Below are 18,570 nucleotides of genomic sequence, written 5' to 3'. Positions count from 1 at the left end.
CCTGGTGGTGCTGATTTAATACCCGGTGCCAGTTATTAAATGCCTGGTGGTGCTGATTTAATACCCGGTGCCTGTTATTAAATGCCTGGTGCTGATTTAATACCCGGTGCCTGTTATTAAATGCCTGGTGGTGCTGATTTAATACCCGGTGCCAGTTATTAAATGCCTGTTGGTGCTGATTTAATACCCGGTGCCTGTTATTAAATGCCTGGTGCTGATTTAATACCCGGTGCCAGTTATTAAATGCCTGGTGGTGCTGATTTAATACCCGGTGCCAGTTATTAAATACCTTTTGGTGCTGATTTAATACCCGGTGCCAGTTATTAAATGCCTGGTGCTGATTTAATACCCGGTGCCAGTTATTAAATGCCTGGTGCTGATTTAATACCTGGTGCCAGTTAATAAATGCCTGGTGGTGCTGATTTAATACCCGGTGCCAGTTATTAAATGCCTGGTGCTGATTTAATACCTGGTGCCTGTTATTAAATGCCTGGTGGTGCTGATTTAATACCCGGTGCCTGTTATTAAATGCCTGGTGCTGATTTAATACCCGGTGCCAGTTATTAAATGCCTGGTGGTGCTGATTTAATACCCGGTGCCAGTTATTAAATACCTTTTGGTGCTGATTTAATACCCGGTGCCAGTTATTAAATGCCTGGTGCTGATTTAATACCCGGTGCCAGTTATTAAATGCCTGGTGCTGATTTAATACCTGGTGCCAGTTATTAAATGCCTGGTGCTGATTTAATACCCGGTGCCAGTTATTAAATGCCTGGTGCTGATTTAATACCTGGTGCCTGTTATTAAATGCCTGGTGGTGCTGATTTAATACCTGGTGCCAGTTATTAAATGCCTGGTGCTGATTTAATACCCGGTGCCAGTTATTAAATGCCAGGTGCTGATTTAATACTCGGTGCCAGTTATTAAATGCCTGGTGCTGATTTAATACCCGGTGCCAGTTATTAAATGCCTGGTGCTGATTTAATACCTGGTGCCTGTTATTAAATGCCTGGTGGTGCTGATTTAATACCTGGTGCCAGTTATTAAATGCCTGGTGCTGATTTAATACCTGGTGCCAGTTATTAAATGCCTGGTGGTGCTGATTTAATACCTGGTGCCAGTTATTAAATGCCTGGTGCTGATTTAATACCCGGTGCCAGTTATTAAATGCCTGGTGCTGATTTAATACCCGGTGCCAGTTATTAAATGCCTGGTGCTGATTTAATACCCGGTGCCAGTTATTAAATGCCTGGTGGTGCTGATTTAATACCCGGTGCCAGTTATTAAATGCCTGGTGGTGCTGATTTAATACCTGGTGCCAGTTATTAAATGCCTGGTGCTGATTTAATACCTGGTGCCAGTTATTAAATGCCTGGTGCTGATTTAATACCCGGTGCCAGTTATTAAATGCCTGGTGCTGATTTAATACCCGGTGCCAGTTATTAAATGCCTGGTGGTGCTGATTTAATACCCGGTGCCAGTTATTAAATGCCTGGTGGTGCTGATTTAATACCTGGTGCCAGTTATTAAATGCCTGGTGCTGATTTAATACCTGGTGCCAGTTATTAAATGCCTGGTGGTGCTGATTTAATACCCGGTGCCAGTTATTAAATGCCTGGTGGTGCTCATAACAGCGTTTAATTCACTCCTGATGGCATTTTTGACAACTGCAGCAGGTGAATTATGACCCTTTTGGCTTTCCCAACCCAACTCAATGTGCCCATATATATTTTTACTTTTTCAAACAGCTCTAACCCTGATCTGGTCCTAAATCAGCCTCCATGACAGGCAAAGATGTTCAGAGGAGCTCCAGTTTGTGTTTAAAACAATGTTCCTCAGAGAAAGACTGGAAGGGATCTGCATATTTCTGCCTCTACAGAGCAGAATATCATTAAAGCATTCAGGGAATCTGGAGGAGTTTCAGTGTAAAGGACGAGGGAGCGAGCCTAAGCTGGACCCCGTGACCTCTGACCTCTTCATCAGCAGCTGATAGAAGCACATGGACAAGGGATTACTGTGGAAACCTTTGTCAAACACTACAGTACAGAGCTCCATTCACAGATGTGTTGCAAACCTGAAAAGCAAGACTAAATGTACATAAACAGATGCGTTTAACACAAGTTTAACATCTAAACTCACTTCAGCTTCTGTTATTAACCTTCTGTATGTTCTGTGATGGTCAGAAAGAAGAAGAAGCACACGAGGCACACACAACTGAAACATATTCACAGACAATTTATTTTTGAATGAAACTATTTCACATCATAGTTGTTATTTTTCCTGTCAAAGATCTTTTGAATTTTTATTACAACAGCCACAGAGCAGCAGCAGCAGCAATAATAATATTAATGATAACAACCCAGCAGGAGGAGCAGAAAAAAGAGAGACCTGATGGGCTGCAGACAAACGTTTTAACCACAGGGAATGGGAAAAGTTCTTTCTGCCTTCAGTCGGTCAGAGCTGTCAGGATGTGCCTCATCTGGCTGTTTTCCTTCCATAACAACCACAGCTGTACACGACTCGGACGTTAGTAGAAACTCTTTACAGTTTGTGAAGAATAAAATAAAAGAAGAGAAAGAGAGATGAGATTCGAGGGGCAGGAAAGCGCAGTGAGCTCCACAGGATACCGAACAGGAGAGGTGTCTCTATCCAACCATTCTACAGCTACTCTAAAACCAGCTCAGGCTCACAGTTTGGACAAGCGGCAGCTCAACACGGTTCTTTAAAGGAATAGTTCTGGAAAATACACCTGCTTGCTTTCGAACCAGGTTAAAAAGAGATCCAACCCCAGTGTCTGTGTGACTATGAAGCTGCAGCCAGCAGCTTGTTAGCTGAGCCCTGACAGAGATTTAAATCACTGGACTGCTCTTAATCAGCCCTTTCAGGTGTTTACTGAAGCTTGTTGAAGAACCACAGCTTGTTGTGGTTCCTTCCCCGGTGGAGAGCGGTTGCTTCCATGGGTCTTACTAGCTTTATGAGCATTTCCATCCACCTGAGTTCTGTCTACTAATTAAAACTCCCATTTAAAGGTGAAACTAACAGAAAAGTCACATGTTCTACTTTTTGAGCTGGAGCTCTTTTAATTGCTCATCCTCTTCCTCTGACTTAGCTTAGCTGAATTAGCTTACTGTTTACCTGATGTACCGGACGGAATCAGGCATTCACACTTAGTGGATTTTCTGCCTGAAGTTTGCACGTTTGGATGGAAACTAGCTGCTGGGAATTTGCCAATTAACACTTTCCACTTTGGTTTGATGTAACTAAGACCTAAAATGTGCATCAGTGATTTAAAAGCTGCTTGTTGGAGGGTTTTGGATCGCAGTTTCTCCCTGTTTCCAGTCTTTAAGCTAAGCGAAGCTAAGCGAAGCTAAGCGAAGCTAAGCTAAGCTAAGCGAAGCTAAGCTAAGCTAACTGGCTGCTGGCTGTACTACAAACAATAAAATGATATTTTATAACTATTTTCCTTATCAATAACCCTATAAAAACTAAAGTATATTTCCCAGATGACAGCTGTTCCTTTAAAACATTCACACTTAAAAAAAACAGGGATAAAATGAAACTACAGTAAAGTCAGACATCAGCTTGCTGATGTGTGGAACGACCAACTTTATTTAAAAAGGATTATGTCAGTCAGTGTGTTCCACATCTGATATGATTATCTGAACAACATTCTTGAGGAAACAAGAACTACTAGCATTTTTATATAAAAATGGCCACATATAAATGAATAAGTCTCAGCTACAGTCAAAAAGTGCCAAGTGTGATTGGCTTCTTAGAAAATCAATATCTGTCACACCTGAACAGCCTCGACCAATAGGTGCACGGGTAGATCCTGGCATGAAAACTGTTGAATAGGATCTCTCCATTTCAGTCTTTAACCTCGGCGAGATAGTGATCAAACCCTTTATCATATTTCAAAGCTTTTATAAAATAAAAATTACAAAATAAAAAATATTAGATGATGCAGCAACATGCAAAAAAAGGACAAACGACAACAACACAGGAAACAAGTCTTTGATTAAACTGATCAAATCAAAGAAACGTTGGAAACTAAGCAGATAATATGCATTGAAAACATTTCTTAGATTACAGTGCACTTTGTGTGGAAAGAACAAAAAAAAAAAAACAGAACCACACACACGTTAAGATGAAGGCAACAGCAGCCCGTCGATAAAAGGAGGCTGAGAAACACAGAAAAGGAATAAGAGGGGTTCAAAAGAGGGGAGAATACGACTATATACACGTGTATGTACATCAGACAGGATATGAAAGAGAGCACGATGTCCTAAAGCTAGACCCGAAGGTGGCCGCACATGAGCCGAGTCTACAGGCCAAACAGAAGCTGTCATGGCACCCAATAAATAGGAAACGAAGCGTCTCGATGGGACGGCGTCCTGTCCTGCGATTCGACGAACATCAGGGGGCGTGCTGCAGGTCGACGCCAATAAATTACACAGACGCACGCAGTCGGACAGGAATCCACCCAAACCTCACGAGGACGGGGAGGAGAAAGCTTCTGACAGACCGGCGGTGAGCCACAGGGGGCGCAGTGTCGCCGCGGCAACGCCGGGAGGGAATGTCGCAAACTCGCTGCTTCCAATCGTTTGTCCCTTGTAGCACGTTGAGATGGAATATGTGTATCAATTCTGTCCAATCTGCTGATGAGGATTAAGAAAGTCTAAAAAGTCCCCCCCCCCCCGATGTTGTAGCCGAGTAGAAATACAGCAGAACGTCTGAAAACAGGAGGTGTGAAAGTATAAAGAGGCACGGCGAGCCGTCACTCAGACCCCAGACGTCTGCGTTTCTCCGCCCGTCGGCACGGAAACGCCGGCCTGATGAAACCCAGCGAGGATGTTTTTTGGCGAGTGTCCTCAGGGCCAAAAAGGTAGCGGAGGGTATGAAAATATACAACTCTCAGCTGGTGAAGGGTGCGGCTGCAGGTCGTCACCGTGGCAACGCACAGAGGACTCCGGAAGTGGCTGTCGTCTTTGGATGGATGGACTCCATCACTGTCAGGAGGCTTTAAAGGACGAAACATAAATACGAGGCAGTCCCAGACCACCCAGCTACTGCTACACAAGTGTCCTGTTAAATAGTGCTGGGAGTAATCCTCAGTATGTACACTGAAAGCAGTGGAAAATGTTGCCATGGCCGTGTTCCTGTCATCCGACAGGGTCAACTTCATATATGTTTATATAGAAACACACATAGTATGAAAGCACAGATGTCTGGAAAAATATGTTAATTCAAGTTGATTAAAAACCTTTTTTTTTTTCTCCTTTTTCATGTGTGAGGTGTAGGCACTGTCTTCTTTTCCCAATGACAGACTTTGAAAAGGCTGGAACCTGAAAACTGAAGCCGAAGAGCGCCTCGCTTGTGGATCGGATCAGTGATAAACGGGAATGTGAACTGCTGGATTCAGCCGTCACCTCGCAAGGGCAGGAACACAGGGAGGTTCTGAAGGGACGAATATTCCTCAGCGAGGGGAGGGAAACTCCGGCGAGGGCCAGGGCAAAGACAGAAAAGGGACCCAGGCACAACAGAGCAGGTCCTGAATGTTCCGATGTTGGTGAAAAGAAGCTCCTCCCTGGAAGTAAAGCCAGAGCTGAGGTCCATGCGGCTGATAGAAGCTCCTCCTCAGATGTTAGCAGGTTCCCGGGGGACCAGGACGATGGTGATGTGTGTGTGTTGTGTTGTTTGAGTGGGACTGTGTGCATGTGTGTGTGTGTGTGATCGTGCATGAGGGCTGAAGACGATCACCAGGCCTCCGTGTACCGAACATCCACGTCTTTCAGGTTGGGCAGTTTGGCCTGCAGAAACACACAGGAAACACAGCTTCTGTTCACACTGTTCGGCACATTCAGAACAAACACTTACTGGGTCTCTCTGGACCTCTCTGCGCTGGAACCACCAGGCAGCCGCTCACATGCTAGCTCCTGTCCAATCCAGGCTACCAAAGAGGCAGCTGGAAGTACTTTGTGCTCAGCAAACTTTTTCTAGACTAAAAGCTGGAGTGTGCATCAGACCCTGATGTTTGCTCAGTCCTGCAGCTGCAACATGATGTTTATGCTGTTAAGTTTCTTAAAAGGGGAACTCCGGTGTTTTTAAACCTTATTTCTGGCATGAAATACGTTCATCTGCTCACAGAGAACAGTTTGGTGAAAGTCGGCGCCCTTCTGAAGATATTTAGATAACTGGAGATCCATATAACGGAGTGAACGGGGCTTAGAGGATGCAGCCTCTAAATAAGGCATTATCTGTCTTTATTTCACCAATACTTTAAGAAGAATGAATGAATGAACGTGTGCTATAGCTCTGTTAGCTCATAGCTGCTGTTATGTGGCTACTTGCAGCTATAGGAGAGCTAACGGAGGGATTTCTACACAGGCACTCTACTGGGACCACTTCATCCACACGCCCCCCTGCAGCACAGTTTATTCACTCCGTGCTCTGTGACAGTCGGCTAACTTCACACAGAGTTTGCTGCTGATAGTTTTGTGCAACATGGCAGGATATTTATCAGATTTAGACAATGTGAACGACGACTTTGAGTAAGATGGACGTTCTTATGCATTTAGATTGGCAGAGAGGGGGTCTTGCCTAAGGACCCCTACTGGAGATAGTACCTTTCATGCAGGGGATTTGAACCCAGATCTCCCACATGAAAGATATCTATCTATCCAGCCCCTATATAAATGATCCCTATGATAAATAAGACCAATTCCTTCGTGATAAAAGCTAATTAGCGGTCGGTATAAGTTACCTTGAGGTCTTCGTATGTGTCAGCTGTGAGCTTGGTGCTGTTCATGTTCAGACTGCACAGACTCTTCATGGCTGAAACAACACAATTAGTCACATCAACACACTGTCCACCTGCAGACCGTGGAGGTCAGTAATGTGCGTCCTCTTACAGCTGAGCGCCAGCAGACCAGCATCAGTGACAGGAGTCTCGCACAGATTCAGAACCTGAAGGCAGGCCAGGTGCTCGGATAACAACCTCAGTCCTGCGTCCCCAAACTACAGGCAGAAGAAGACATGAAAGAGACCGTGTGACTTGTGTGGATCGCATCATGAGTGCCTGCAGCCGGTGTGACTCGGGTTCATTACCTGTGTGGACCAGAGGTTGAGCTGTTTGAGTGAAGGCAGCTTGATGAGCTGCTCAGCACAGGCACTGGTGACGTTGGTGAAGGCCAGGCTCAGGTTCTCCAAGTTCCCGAAAGAGCCTGAACTCAGCAGGCGGGCCAGATCTGCGTCCTGCAGCAGGGAGGAGAGTTAGTGACATGCTCGGGTGTTTTTACCGCCGATGTGATGCGGGACAGAGAGGCGGCGCTCACCGTGGACTTGGAGGGCAGAGTCAGCCGGGTGGGGCCTCCTTTTCTTTGCTGAAGAGAAAGCAAAGACAGAAACATGGCGTCTGAGCTGAAGGCCTTGCAGGAACCTTTTCTGACACTAGATGGCGCATGTGAGCAGCCGTGCTGCGTTCAAGTCTGGCAGAAACGGGACATTTTCCACCTCATTTTAGGCTGAATTAGAGCACGTTTTAAAGGTTTTCAAAGTTGGAAAGAGGTTCTTAACTGCTCAGAGGCGTATTAATCATTTACTTAACTATCATAAATTCATTAAAGGTATTAGATCATTCATTTGAATTCATGTGCAATAGAAATTCATCCAATAATCTGATTAAATATCATTTCTGTTCCACACACAGGTGTAAATCATTTAATCTTATAAGAAATCATTGATGTACACAGCTGGAAACGTGATCTTAATCCCAAATAATATCAGTTTTCATCCCATCTGGTTTTAAATCACACAGCTACAAAAGTCTGTGAAGAATAAATCCTGAAAGACGAGAGTTTCTCCTCCTCATCTTTACTACTAAAGCACTTCAGGATCAGATGACCTCCAGGAATCTCCACAGCTTCCCAAACTGGAATTATACGGAATAGCTGAGACCTTCTGACTGAAGAGGCCGACAGATTTCTAAAGAACCATTGTGGCAGATTTCCCACGAATACACAGACAGTTCATGGACTTTCTGTTTACTGTCAAACTGCAGCTCTGTCACATTAAGTTAAAATGACCACATGGGAAGCATGCCAGGCTGAAACAGACTGGATTAATCCTTAAAAACTGGGTGAGCTGTGACATGAACACGGGAGTAAACTCCCTGAAAGTTTTCCATCACTCATCCTTTTCCTATCCAGGGTTAAACTACAAGCTTGAAACTTTCTCATGATAATCTGGGGGATTAATCCCTAACCTCGGCGGCCACCAATGTTGGAACGACCTGCAACCAGGCCACATGCGTCAGCCACAAAACAGGAATTTGCTCTTAATGAGAAGCTGGTGACTCGGCTGTCAGGCCTCAGGCCTCAGAGGGTGTGTTTGGGAGTGTTTGAGGAGGAACTCACCAGTTCTTTGAGCTCTCGCTGGCGGTCGCAGAGCTGCTCGTACATGCGGAAGCCCACCTGCGTGCTCTCCAGGGTGGAGATGATCTGCAGCTGGGTGTCTTTGTTCTCAATGATGTTGTACTCCAGCATCAGACACAGGATCTATGGACACACGAGCAAACACCTTAAAACGGCTGAAACTGTTCATTTAGCAGCTTTTAAAACTCCAAATACATCTGAATATATCCAATTTTCCTTGATGAGTCACAGTTTATCCTTTTTTACTTTGGACAGTTTCCCTTTTATTCAGTTTTATTCATATAAATTAAACAAACGTCGTCTGAAGGCACTTAAATAACAGTTCAATTCATTGTAATCATAATCCAGTGACCATGATATAAACAGAAAGACGCCCTTCTGAGCAATCTATAACGAGGAGGTCAGTCAGAGTCGGGTGGTTCAGTCCAATTCAACGCAATTTAAAACGCACTAATGCCATTTTGTAAAATAAACAGTCATTTATTCCAGTCCACTTCACTTCAACAAAAATCATGATTTTGTCTCGACTCGAACTGTCGAATTATGCAAAACGTTCATTTTAAGTCCAGCCCAGACTTCAATTCAATTAAATTTTATTGATATAGCGCCAGATTACAACAATTGTCATCTCAAGGCACTTAAGTAATATAGTCCAATCACTTCTTATTACTTTAAAAATGCACAGATCTACGACATAATATTCAGTTGTTGAAAATAAACCTCAGAGCGCAGCTGAAACAGCACCATGTGACCACAAAGTGATCGCAAAGGTCACAGAAAATCACCGAAATGGAAGAAAAATGACCAAAACAGCACTATGTGACTCGGGTTGTAGCAATACACTAATCTCACGATACGATACAAAACACAGCATTCAACCAACGATTCGATACGATTTAATACTATTCGATACAAAACACGGTATTCAGCCAAAGATTCGATACGATTTAATACTATTCGATTCGATACAATACACGGTATTCAGCCAAAGATTCGATACGATTTAATACTATTCGATTCGATACAAAACACGGCATTCAGCCAACGATTCGATACGATTTAATACTATTCGATTCGATACAAAACACGGCATTCAGCCAACGATTCGATACGATACAAAACACATCGAATGATTTTAAAGGGACAGTGTGATTTGAAATGAATCGTCGCTGATTGGACGGTGTTCCGACCTTTGAACCGGAAGGACAACACCAGACAAACGGAAACAAAAACATGTCCCAAACTTGTCTTCAGCGACTCATGTTTATGTTGTGAATATTACATCATCAACCTGCTTGTTTTACTTGCTAAATACCATAAACACTAATCCAAACTCTCTAATCACAACGTTCTATAAACAGAAACGCCATCAAAACCACTGAGTTATGCACTTTATATAACATTTTTATGAACTAATTTATCACCCCCCCGCCATTGTTTTGTATTATGTTAATGTTCTGTTTTCACTAATTGTAACGTCTGATTTTTCAATAAAGTCTGCTTAAAAAAAAAAGAATAAAAAAATATCGATATGTTATCAGGAAACAAAATATCGATAAAATCACTCAGCCCTACAAGTGATCCCAAAGGTCACAGAAAATCACAGAAATGGAAGAAAAATGACCAAATCAGCACCATGTGACCACAAAGTGACACCATATTAAGAAAAGAAAAAAAGGAAAAAGACCAAAATCTGTACGATAAATACAAATGAGGCACAACATGATTAAATTAAGACCACAAAGAGATGCAGACTGAGCAACAAAGAACAAAAAAACTACAAATAATTAAGCGAAAAATGTCACAAAATGTCTAAAACGGACACAAAAACCTCAGAAGAAAAGCAAAGAGACTTTAAAACAAATCCAAGAAACAACAGCATTGGGGGGTGTCGAGGGGCGGGTGCTTAGAAACGCCAAATGATAGATACAAAACCCTCAGAAGTCAAATATGAGCCAAATGACAGCTGAGAAGCGGTAAAGGACACGCACCTCCACCATGGTCTGGTTTCCTCGCAGAGCCAGCAGCATGCAGGGGCCCAGCTTGTTCTCAGCCAGAGAAAGCAGGAACTTCTTTGTTTTATAGCAGGAGCCCATCAGGATGTGAACCTGGAGGAGATGAAGATGAGGCGCGGGTCACATCATCGGCGCCGGGTGGCTGTAAACGTGTCTTTGCGTGCGTTTTACTCACCATGCTGGCGAACAGCTCCCCGTCGTCATCACAGGCCACGCCTCCTGGACTGTAGAGCTGGAACCAGCCGTCTTTACCTGAGCGCACACTGAGGAGGCAGGAGTGGACCTGGACACCAGGCAGATGCACGCCGCTGTGAGTTTCTCGGCTTCCACATGAAATCGTTTTATTGCTGAAGTATCAAACAGACTCACCTCCTGCCTGGGGTCCTCCGCAAACCTCTGAATGACATATTTCAGCTCCCTGCGGGGGGAAAGAAACGCAGAAACACAAACATCAGCTCACTTCAAAGCCACCTTCATCGGTCCTGAACGGCTCTTGGCGACTGAGGTACTTACTTTGTGAATTTGGCATGTGCAAGAGCTCTGCAGGGAGGAGAGACAGGCAGACGTAAGACAGGGAAAACAGTTTCTGTCAGGACACTTTCCAGCTTTTCTTATCTGGGAAGAGCTCAGATTTGAGGTTTCCTGCCTGCGCCGCCTCTCTTTCGGCAGCCTGAACATGCTTTGGTTTGGATTCCTCCCCGTGTTACAGCAACATTATGGTAAATGGTAAATGGACTTGTACTTGTATAGCGCTTTTCTAGTCTAACTGACCACTCAAAGCGCTTCACTATATGACAATTCAACACTTCTACACACCGTTTGCTGGCTTAGACGAGATATTTGTAGCATGAAAAATGAGCTAAAATGTATGAAAAAAGTGCTTCTGAATGACCACAAAAGGATGCAATCAACAAAAAGGTGCCAAAACACCAAAATAGTGTACAAAAAAGCTCAATTCTGGAGCTAAATTCACCATTTTATGCAGTAGTTGTTTGTGCTGCATCCCATCCGGAGGGAAGAAGCTTGAATTTACTGATAAACAGATGGGCAATTAACACTTTTTGTAACACTGGTAACTAGCTTTAATGAGTTGGTGTGCATGTGTTGCATGATATGACTCATCCTAGTTCAGCTACAGGGGAGTATTGTTGCCCTTCATGATGACGCCTGAAGCATCAACCGTGCAACAGAGGCGCAGGTGAGAGGCAGGTGTGTCCCAGAGTCAGAGAAACAACAAAACGCAGGCGAGTCGGTGTTAATGAAGCTGTGAAAGGGCCCATAAACAGCTCTGGGCTGCTTATTCTCAATAACAGAAGGACCTCCGAGGGGAGGAGGGACTGCCGGGCCCTGGGGGGTGAGGTGAGGTAGCTCACCTACGTCAGAAGCCGGGCCCCAGAGGGACTGATGGATGATGGGACATTTGATCATGGCTGCACGGAAAATAGCAAACTTCCTGATTCCCAAAGCAGCAGACACCAAAACGCTCGGCTGTGTGGTGGCGAAGCCGCCATTACTGCAGCAAACTCTGTTAAATCTGTTCGCCTGACCTGCCGAATAAAGACAGAAGTGAATACTCACTCCTTAGGGAAGGGGATGGGCTGCAACAGGCTGGCCAGAGCAGGTCTCCAGTCATCGTAGTCCGACCTAATGGCCCCAAAAAAAACCAGAGTCAGTCCAACAAGGCAATGAGAACAACAGCAGCTGCAGAACAAAACACAGAAACACGAGCAGATGAAGCACCCGAATGAGGGTAACAGAAGCTTCAGCAGCCTCACATCATGTGTTAAGTAACCCTGGTTTGTTACAAATGCTACAAGCCCGCAGACACTGTCACTTTTTAAGCTGCCCGGCTCGGTTACGCTCCACTTTCACGCTGTAATCTGGCTGGCTTACAGGAAGTTTCAGGTGTAAATGAGCTCTCTGGCCCCTAAACAATGACCAAAAAAGTCACTTTGTAGGTTCTGGTGTTACTGGAGCTGACCAATCAGAGACGACGGGGTTTGTGGGAAGGTGTGAGCTTCTGTTTTTACAGGAAAACGCATTCAAATGTGTCAGGAAGTAGCTCTCCACGAGCAGTAAATGCTCAAAATATAGTAAAAAGTTGGACTAAAGCAGCTCCATCATACAGATGATGGTTAAAACCTTCCAAAATGACAGCATTTGAATAGACTTAAAATGATGCATAAGTTGATCTCATGATTAAATATGGATCTGTGAGCCTCCCTGCCAAGCCGTCCTAGTGGTCAGATGTAGTACTGCAATAATAGATTAAAGCCAGGAACGATATTTAATCCACTTTAAAGCCTCTGGACTGAGTTTGATGAGTTTCAGTGGAAGGATAACTGAGCCCAGAGGCCCAGAGATTTTAATGGTCAGTGAAACCAACAATTGCTGCCTGGTTGAGGAGATTTTCTTCATTCTTTGTGTAGTACTTGTCGCTGTAACCGATCTTTTAATCCGACGAAAACAGCTTCCTGTACAACTCACAGCATCTTGAGGATGAGAGCGAAGCAGCCAAGCACTCGGTCCGCCTGGGCCGGCAGCTGGATGGACAGGGTGTTGACCGCCGGGCTGACCAGCAGACAGTCGATGAGGTTGGGCTCGCTGTTGCCCCCTGCTGGCCCCACCTTCCGCTTGGCATTGGCAGAGTTGTTGTTTCGCTCCAGCTCCACCAGGATCTCACTGGAGTTGACGATGGAGGGCGGAGGGGAGAGAGGCAGGGAGGGCGTCGGGGAGGAGATGGGGATGGATGGGGCAGCTGGATTTGTTGGGGCAGGCGGAGGTGGCTGAGGAGGACTTGGGGTGGTGGAGAGCGGTAAGAGGGTGGCAGGAGGTGGCGTGGGGGGTTCTGGGCGCAGCAGGCGCAGCGGCATTGGGGGTTTCCGATCATTCTGCTGCTGGCAGCCATTTCTGATCTCCTTCAGACTTGGCGAGTTGTCCCGACTGCAGGAGGGAAAGAGAGAAACATCAGTCATCATCAGGGGTGGTAATAAAAACGTCCAACAACAACGAGGACAAGGGACAGGAAAGGAAAAAGAGGCAGGCGAGCTAGAGTCGGGAGAGATCGCTACCACGGCGACGGGTCCTCTGGGCGCCAAAGTTCTGGAAAGAGTCAGACCTCTGGGGGGTGAAGCTACGGGAAAGGTGGTAATGAGTTAAAATGGCCCATGTGGTCGACACAAAGCCTCGATGGAAAACACTAAAAAAAGTGTCTGAAAGTGTCGGAAAGCGTCTGAAAGCGTCTGAATGCGTCTGAAAGTGTCCGAAAGCGTCCGAAAGCGCCTGAAAGTGTCTGAATGTGTCCGAAAGTGTCTGAATGCGCCTGAAAGTGTCCGAAAGCGCCTGAAAGAGTCCGAAAGCGCCTGAAAGAGTCCGAAAGCGCCTGAAAGAGTCCGAAAGCGACTGAAAGCGTCTGAAAGCGTCTGAAAGTGTCGGAAAGCGTCCGAAAGTGTCCGAAAGTGTCTGAATGTGTCTGAATGCGCCTGAATGCGCCTGAAAGTGTCTGAATGTGTCTGAATGCGCCTGAAAGTGTCCGAAAGCGCCTGAAAGAGTCCGAAAGCGCCTGAAAGAGTCCGAAAGCGCCTGAAAGAGTCCGAAAGCGACTGAAAGCGTCTGAAAGTGTCTGAAAGTGACTGAAAGCGTCCGAAAGTGTCCGAAAGTGTCCGAAAGCGTCTGAAAGTGTCTGAAAGCGCCTGAAAGTGTCTGAAAGCGACTGAAAGCGTCTGAAAGTGTCCGAAAGTGACTGAAAGCGTCCGAAAGTGTCCGAAAGTGTCCGAAAGCGTCTGAAAGTGTCTGAAAGCGCCTGAAAGCGTCTGAAAGTGTCTGAAAGTGACTGAAAGCGTCTGAAAGTGTCCGAAAGTGTCCGAAAGCGTCTGAAAGCGCCTGAAAGTGTCCGAAAGCGTCCGAAAGCGCCTGAAAGTGTCTGAATGCGTCTGAAAGTGTCTGAAAGCGTCCGAATGCGTCCGAATGCGTCTGAAAGTGTCTGAAAGCGTCCGAAAGCGCCTGAAAGTGTCTGAATGTGTCCGAAAGTGTCTGAAAGCGTCTGAATGCGTCTGAAAGTGTCCGAAAGCGTCTGAAAGCGTCTGAATGCGTCTGAAAGTGTCCGAAAGCGCCTGAAAGTGTCCGAAAGCGCCTGAAAGTGTCTGAATGTGTCTGAATGCGCCTGAAAGTGTCTTAATGTGTCTGAATGCGCCTGAAACAGTCCGAAAGCGCCTGAAAGAGTCCGAAAGCGCCTGAAAGAGTCCGAAAGCGACTGAAAGCGTCTGAAAGTGTCCGAAAGTGTCCGAAAGTGTCGTGCAGCTAGTGGACGTTGCTGTAGGCCTTCTGCCCGGCAGGAAATTACTCAAATATTTCACCTGAACGATGATGAAACTACAGCTGCTATCAGGCTTGGATTAGTTATCAGCAACGAATATGGCAGTTACTTTGTGGCTTGTTAACCATGAACAGACAGCACCTCAACATATAAAGGTGGTGCCGTTGATCCACAGTGAAAGATGTAACTCAGACAGCTCATCCAGCTATTTTTCCTGTTCACCATCCTGTTATAACCGGTCGCATTTGGATAAAATGCACTTTAAGAAACTAAAACTCTGCATTTTGACACCTGAATTATGAAAAGTATCTCTAAAAAGATGGTAAATACTACTTTTAAACACATGCTATGGTTTGATTTCCCTCATTAGCAATGAATTACATTTGATAATCAGAAAAATATGCAACGTTGAGACTGTAAAAGTGTGTTATTAACTGTGTTAGATGAAGAAAAACCCCTGACAGCAGGCCTCAAAGGCAGCTTCAGAGTACTCTACGAAATGAATATAATCATATCGTGTATTTAATTATTTTCCATTTATTGTTTTTTATATAATTGTTTGTGTATTTCTGTGGCACTGTGGGATGCTGCATATTAGTTTAGGGCTATAAATGGCATAATGTGGTCTGATGACCGATGTGGTTATGATCTGCCTTCCTGGTAACGACTGCAAATGACTGTTTGTACCTTTTCCTTCATATTAGTCCTGCAAGATGTGGGAAATTACCAGTCATGAGTCTGTCGAATCGATGGAAACATGGAGGCAAACAGCAGAGTGAGCCTTCCACCATCGCAGCTTTGTGGAGAGTCTTAAATCAAACGTGGAACTTTAGGTTCCCTTAAACGTGTTTAGCTGAGAGATTCCGCTTTATTGAATCACTGCCGGTAAATGGAGACACGCTTCCTGTTCATAAAAGATCGTACATGAAGACGAACACAGTCTCAGGGGCTTTATCGTGAAGCCGAAGCCGGCTGTAATTATTCAGATCTTCAAACCTGAGCTGTTAAAAGTAGTATTTACCATTGTTGCTGATAACTAATCCAAGCCTGATAGCAGCTGTAGTTTCATGATCGTTCAGGTGAAATATTTGAGTGATATCCTGCCGGGCAGAAGGCCTACAGCAGCGTCCACCAGCTGCACGACGCTTTCAGACGCTTTCAGACGCTTTCAGACGCTTTCTGACGCTTTCTGACGCTTTCAGACGCTTTCAGACGCTTTTAGACACTTTCAGACACTTTCAGACACTTTCAGACACTTTCAGACACTTTCAGACGCTTTCAGACGCTTTCAGACGCTTTCAGACGCTTTCAGACGCTTTCAGACGCTTTCAGACACTTTCAGACGCTTTCAGACGCTTTCAGACACTTTCAGACACTTTCAGACGCTTTCAGACGCTTTCAGACACTTTCAGACGCTTTCAAACGCTTTCAGACGCTTTCAGACACTTTCAGACGCTTTCAGACGCTTTCAGACGCTTTCAGACACTTTCAGACACTTTCAGACGCTTTCAAACGCTTTCAGACACTTTCAGACACTTTCAGACATTTTCAGGCGCTTTCAAATGCTTTCAGACGCTTTCAAACGCTTTCAAACGGTTTCAGACACTTTCAGACATTTTCAGGCGCTTTCAAACGCTTTCAAACGCTTTCAGACGCTTTCAGACGCTTTCAGACGCTTTCAGACGCTTTCAGACACTTTCAGACACTTTCGGATGCTTTCAGGCACTTTCAGGCACTTTCAGATGCTTTCAGACACTTTCAGACGCTTTCAGACGCTTTCAGACGCTTTCAAACGCTTTCAGACGCTTTCAGACGCTTTCAGGCACTTTCAGGCGCTTTCAAACGCTTTCAGACGCTTTCAGTCACTTTCAGTCATTTTCAGTAACTTTCAGATGCTTTCAGGCACTTTCAGATGCTTTCAGGCACTTTCAGATGCTTTCAGGCACTTTCAGACGCTTTCAGATGCTTTCAGACACTTTCAGATGCTTTCAGACACTTTCAGATGCTTTCGGACACTTTCAGATGCTTTCGGACGCTTTCAGATGCTTTCGGACACTTTCAGATGCTTTCGGACGCTTTCAGACCCTTTCAGATGCTTTCAGACACATTTAGACGCCTTCAGGCGCTTTCAGTAACTTTCAGGCACTTTCAGATGCTTTCCGACGCTTTCAGACACATTCAGACACTTTCAGACGCTTTCAGATGCTTTCGGACACTTTCAGATGCTTTCAGACACTTTCAGATGCTTTCAGACACTTTCAGATGCTTTCAGACACATTTAGACGCTTTCAGGCACTTTCAGATGCTTTCAGGCACTTTCAGATGCTTTCAGGCACTTTCAGATGCTTTCAGGCACTTTCAGATGCTTTCCGACGCTTTCAGACACATTCAGACACATTTAGATGCTTTCAGGCGCTTTCAGACGCTTTCAGACTCTTTCGGACGCTTTCAGACGTTTTCAGACGCATTCAGACACATTTAGACGCTTTCAGGCGCTTTCAGACGCTTTCAGATGCTTTCAGACGAGAGGAAAGGCCAGAGCATTAGAGTGAGGAAGGCCAGGAGGTGGCACACAGTGTGAGACTGACCTGTTGATGAACTCCTCATAGCAGGAATAAATGGCAGCCAGACACACTGCTACCAGGTTTGGCAGGACGCGTGGGTGAGGGCACTGGCCCGTCGGACCGTGCATGCTGCAACACACACAGGCGCACGTGATGAAAGCTCAGCATTCAGGGTGGGGTCAAAGGTCGTCTAAAATCTGAAGCCGACCAGACGGACGTGCTCACCTGTGGACGAACTTCTTGACGACCTCCATGCCGCCGTTCAGCTCATTCAGAGCCAGAATGTACTCCTGAGTGAAGAGACGCAGTCGAGGGCACTTCCCAAAGTCCTGCCAGAGACAAACAAGCAAAGATGAGCCCAAACAGCGCCACCGGAGGCCTGAACTCGGAGCCTTCATCATTTCTTTCCCCGTTTAGGGTCGCTACAGCACTTATTATTGCAGTGGCCAAAGGAAACTTCCTCTGGGAAACACCTTTCTAACACATCGGCCTACAGACAACAAACTATAAAAACACTAAAGTATCATCAACAGAATCTGTAAAGATCACTTTCACGGGTTAATATGGCGGCAGCTGCTCCTGGTTCAGCCCGGTTTTAGCAGAGATCTGTAACAACATTCATCTGTGGAGAATCTATCAACCAGAAGAGCCAAATAAATGATGCTTCATTCTGACACTAAAGCGAAATGCGCCTTTACCAGGAACTGAAACTACTCAGGTAAAGGTATGTAAAAGCAAAGCCCTCTGGATCTGGAGCTCTGTACCAGGACATTTGCAACTAATAAAGATATGAGAAGAGGAAGCAGTGCCAAACAGGAAGTGGTTTTCAACACTGACTCCTCCAGAACTGGGAATCTGTTGACCTTAAAAGCTGAACAGTTGAGGAAAAAGGAGCTACTAATGGTGAAGTTTCGGTCTAAATCGTGCTAAAAGTGTGTCAGAAATGCTCACCATGTTGTGTTTGAGGATTCTTTGGACCACAGGCGTGAACACTTCAATCACAACCATCGACCGCGGCCGCTCCCGACAGTGCTGCAACACACAGGAGGAAGAAGTTACAACGCTTCAGGCTGCAGATGCTACAGATGCTGCAGATGCTACAGATGCTGCAGATGCTGCAGATGCTACAGATGCTGCAGATGCTGCAGATGCTACAGATGCTGCAGATGCTACAGATGCTACAGATGCTGCAGATGCTAAAGATGCTGCAGATGCTGCAGATGCTACAGATGCTGCAGATGCTG

The 18,570-nt window shown here is 45.4% G+C and overlaps 1 protein-coding gene across 1 annotated transcript in view; it reads right to left on the bottom strand.

The window, feature by feature from the left end:
* Positions 1–2,215: 2,215 nt before the first annotated feature.
* The window catches only part of cmip (c-Maf inducing protein), a 37,549-nt gene continuing 21,194 nt past the window's right edge, over positions 2,216–18,570 (bottom strand). The window contains exons 7-21 of the mRNA XM_072386746.1: positions 18,278–18,358; positions 17,552–17,655; positions 17,351–17,455; positions 12,935–13,390; positions 12,026–12,091; positions 10,961–10,987; positions 10,817–10,865; positions 10,623–10,730; positions 10,424–10,540; positions 8,415–8,555; positions 7,335–7,382; positions 7,108–7,254; positions 6,912–7,017; positions 6,764–6,834; positions 2,216–5,810 (exon numbers count right to left, since the gene is read on the bottom strand). Of these exons, the coding sequence (XP_072242847.1) occupies positions 5,757–5,810; positions 6,764–6,834; positions 6,912–7,017; positions 7,108–7,254; positions 7,335–7,382; positions 8,415–8,555; positions 10,424–10,540; positions 10,623–10,730; positions 10,817–10,865; positions 10,961–10,987; positions 12,026–12,091; positions 12,935–13,390; positions 17,351–17,455; positions 17,552–17,655; positions 18,278–18,358 (1,680 nt within the window). The 3' untranslated portion in view covers positions 2,216–5,756. The remainder of the gene's footprint in view (positions 5,811–6,763; positions 6,835–6,911; positions 7,018–7,107; positions 7,255–7,334; positions 7,383–8,414; positions 8,556–10,423; positions 10,541–10,622; positions 10,731–10,816; positions 10,866–10,960; positions 10,988–12,025; positions 12,092–12,934; positions 13,391–17,350; positions 17,456–17,551; positions 17,656–18,277; positions 18,359–18,570) is intronic.

Source organism: Leuresthes tenuis, unplaced genomic scaffold (assembly GCF_036924035.1).
Source record: "Leuresthes tenuis unplaced genomic scaffold, fLeuTen1.0.hap1 SCAF_5, whole genome shotgun sequence".
Classification (NCBI taxonomy): Eukaryota; Metazoa; Chordata; class Actinopteri; order Atheriniformes; family Atherinopsidae; genus Leuresthes; species Leuresthes tenuis.
This window is presented reverse-complemented; position numbering and strand designations above follow the sequence as displayed.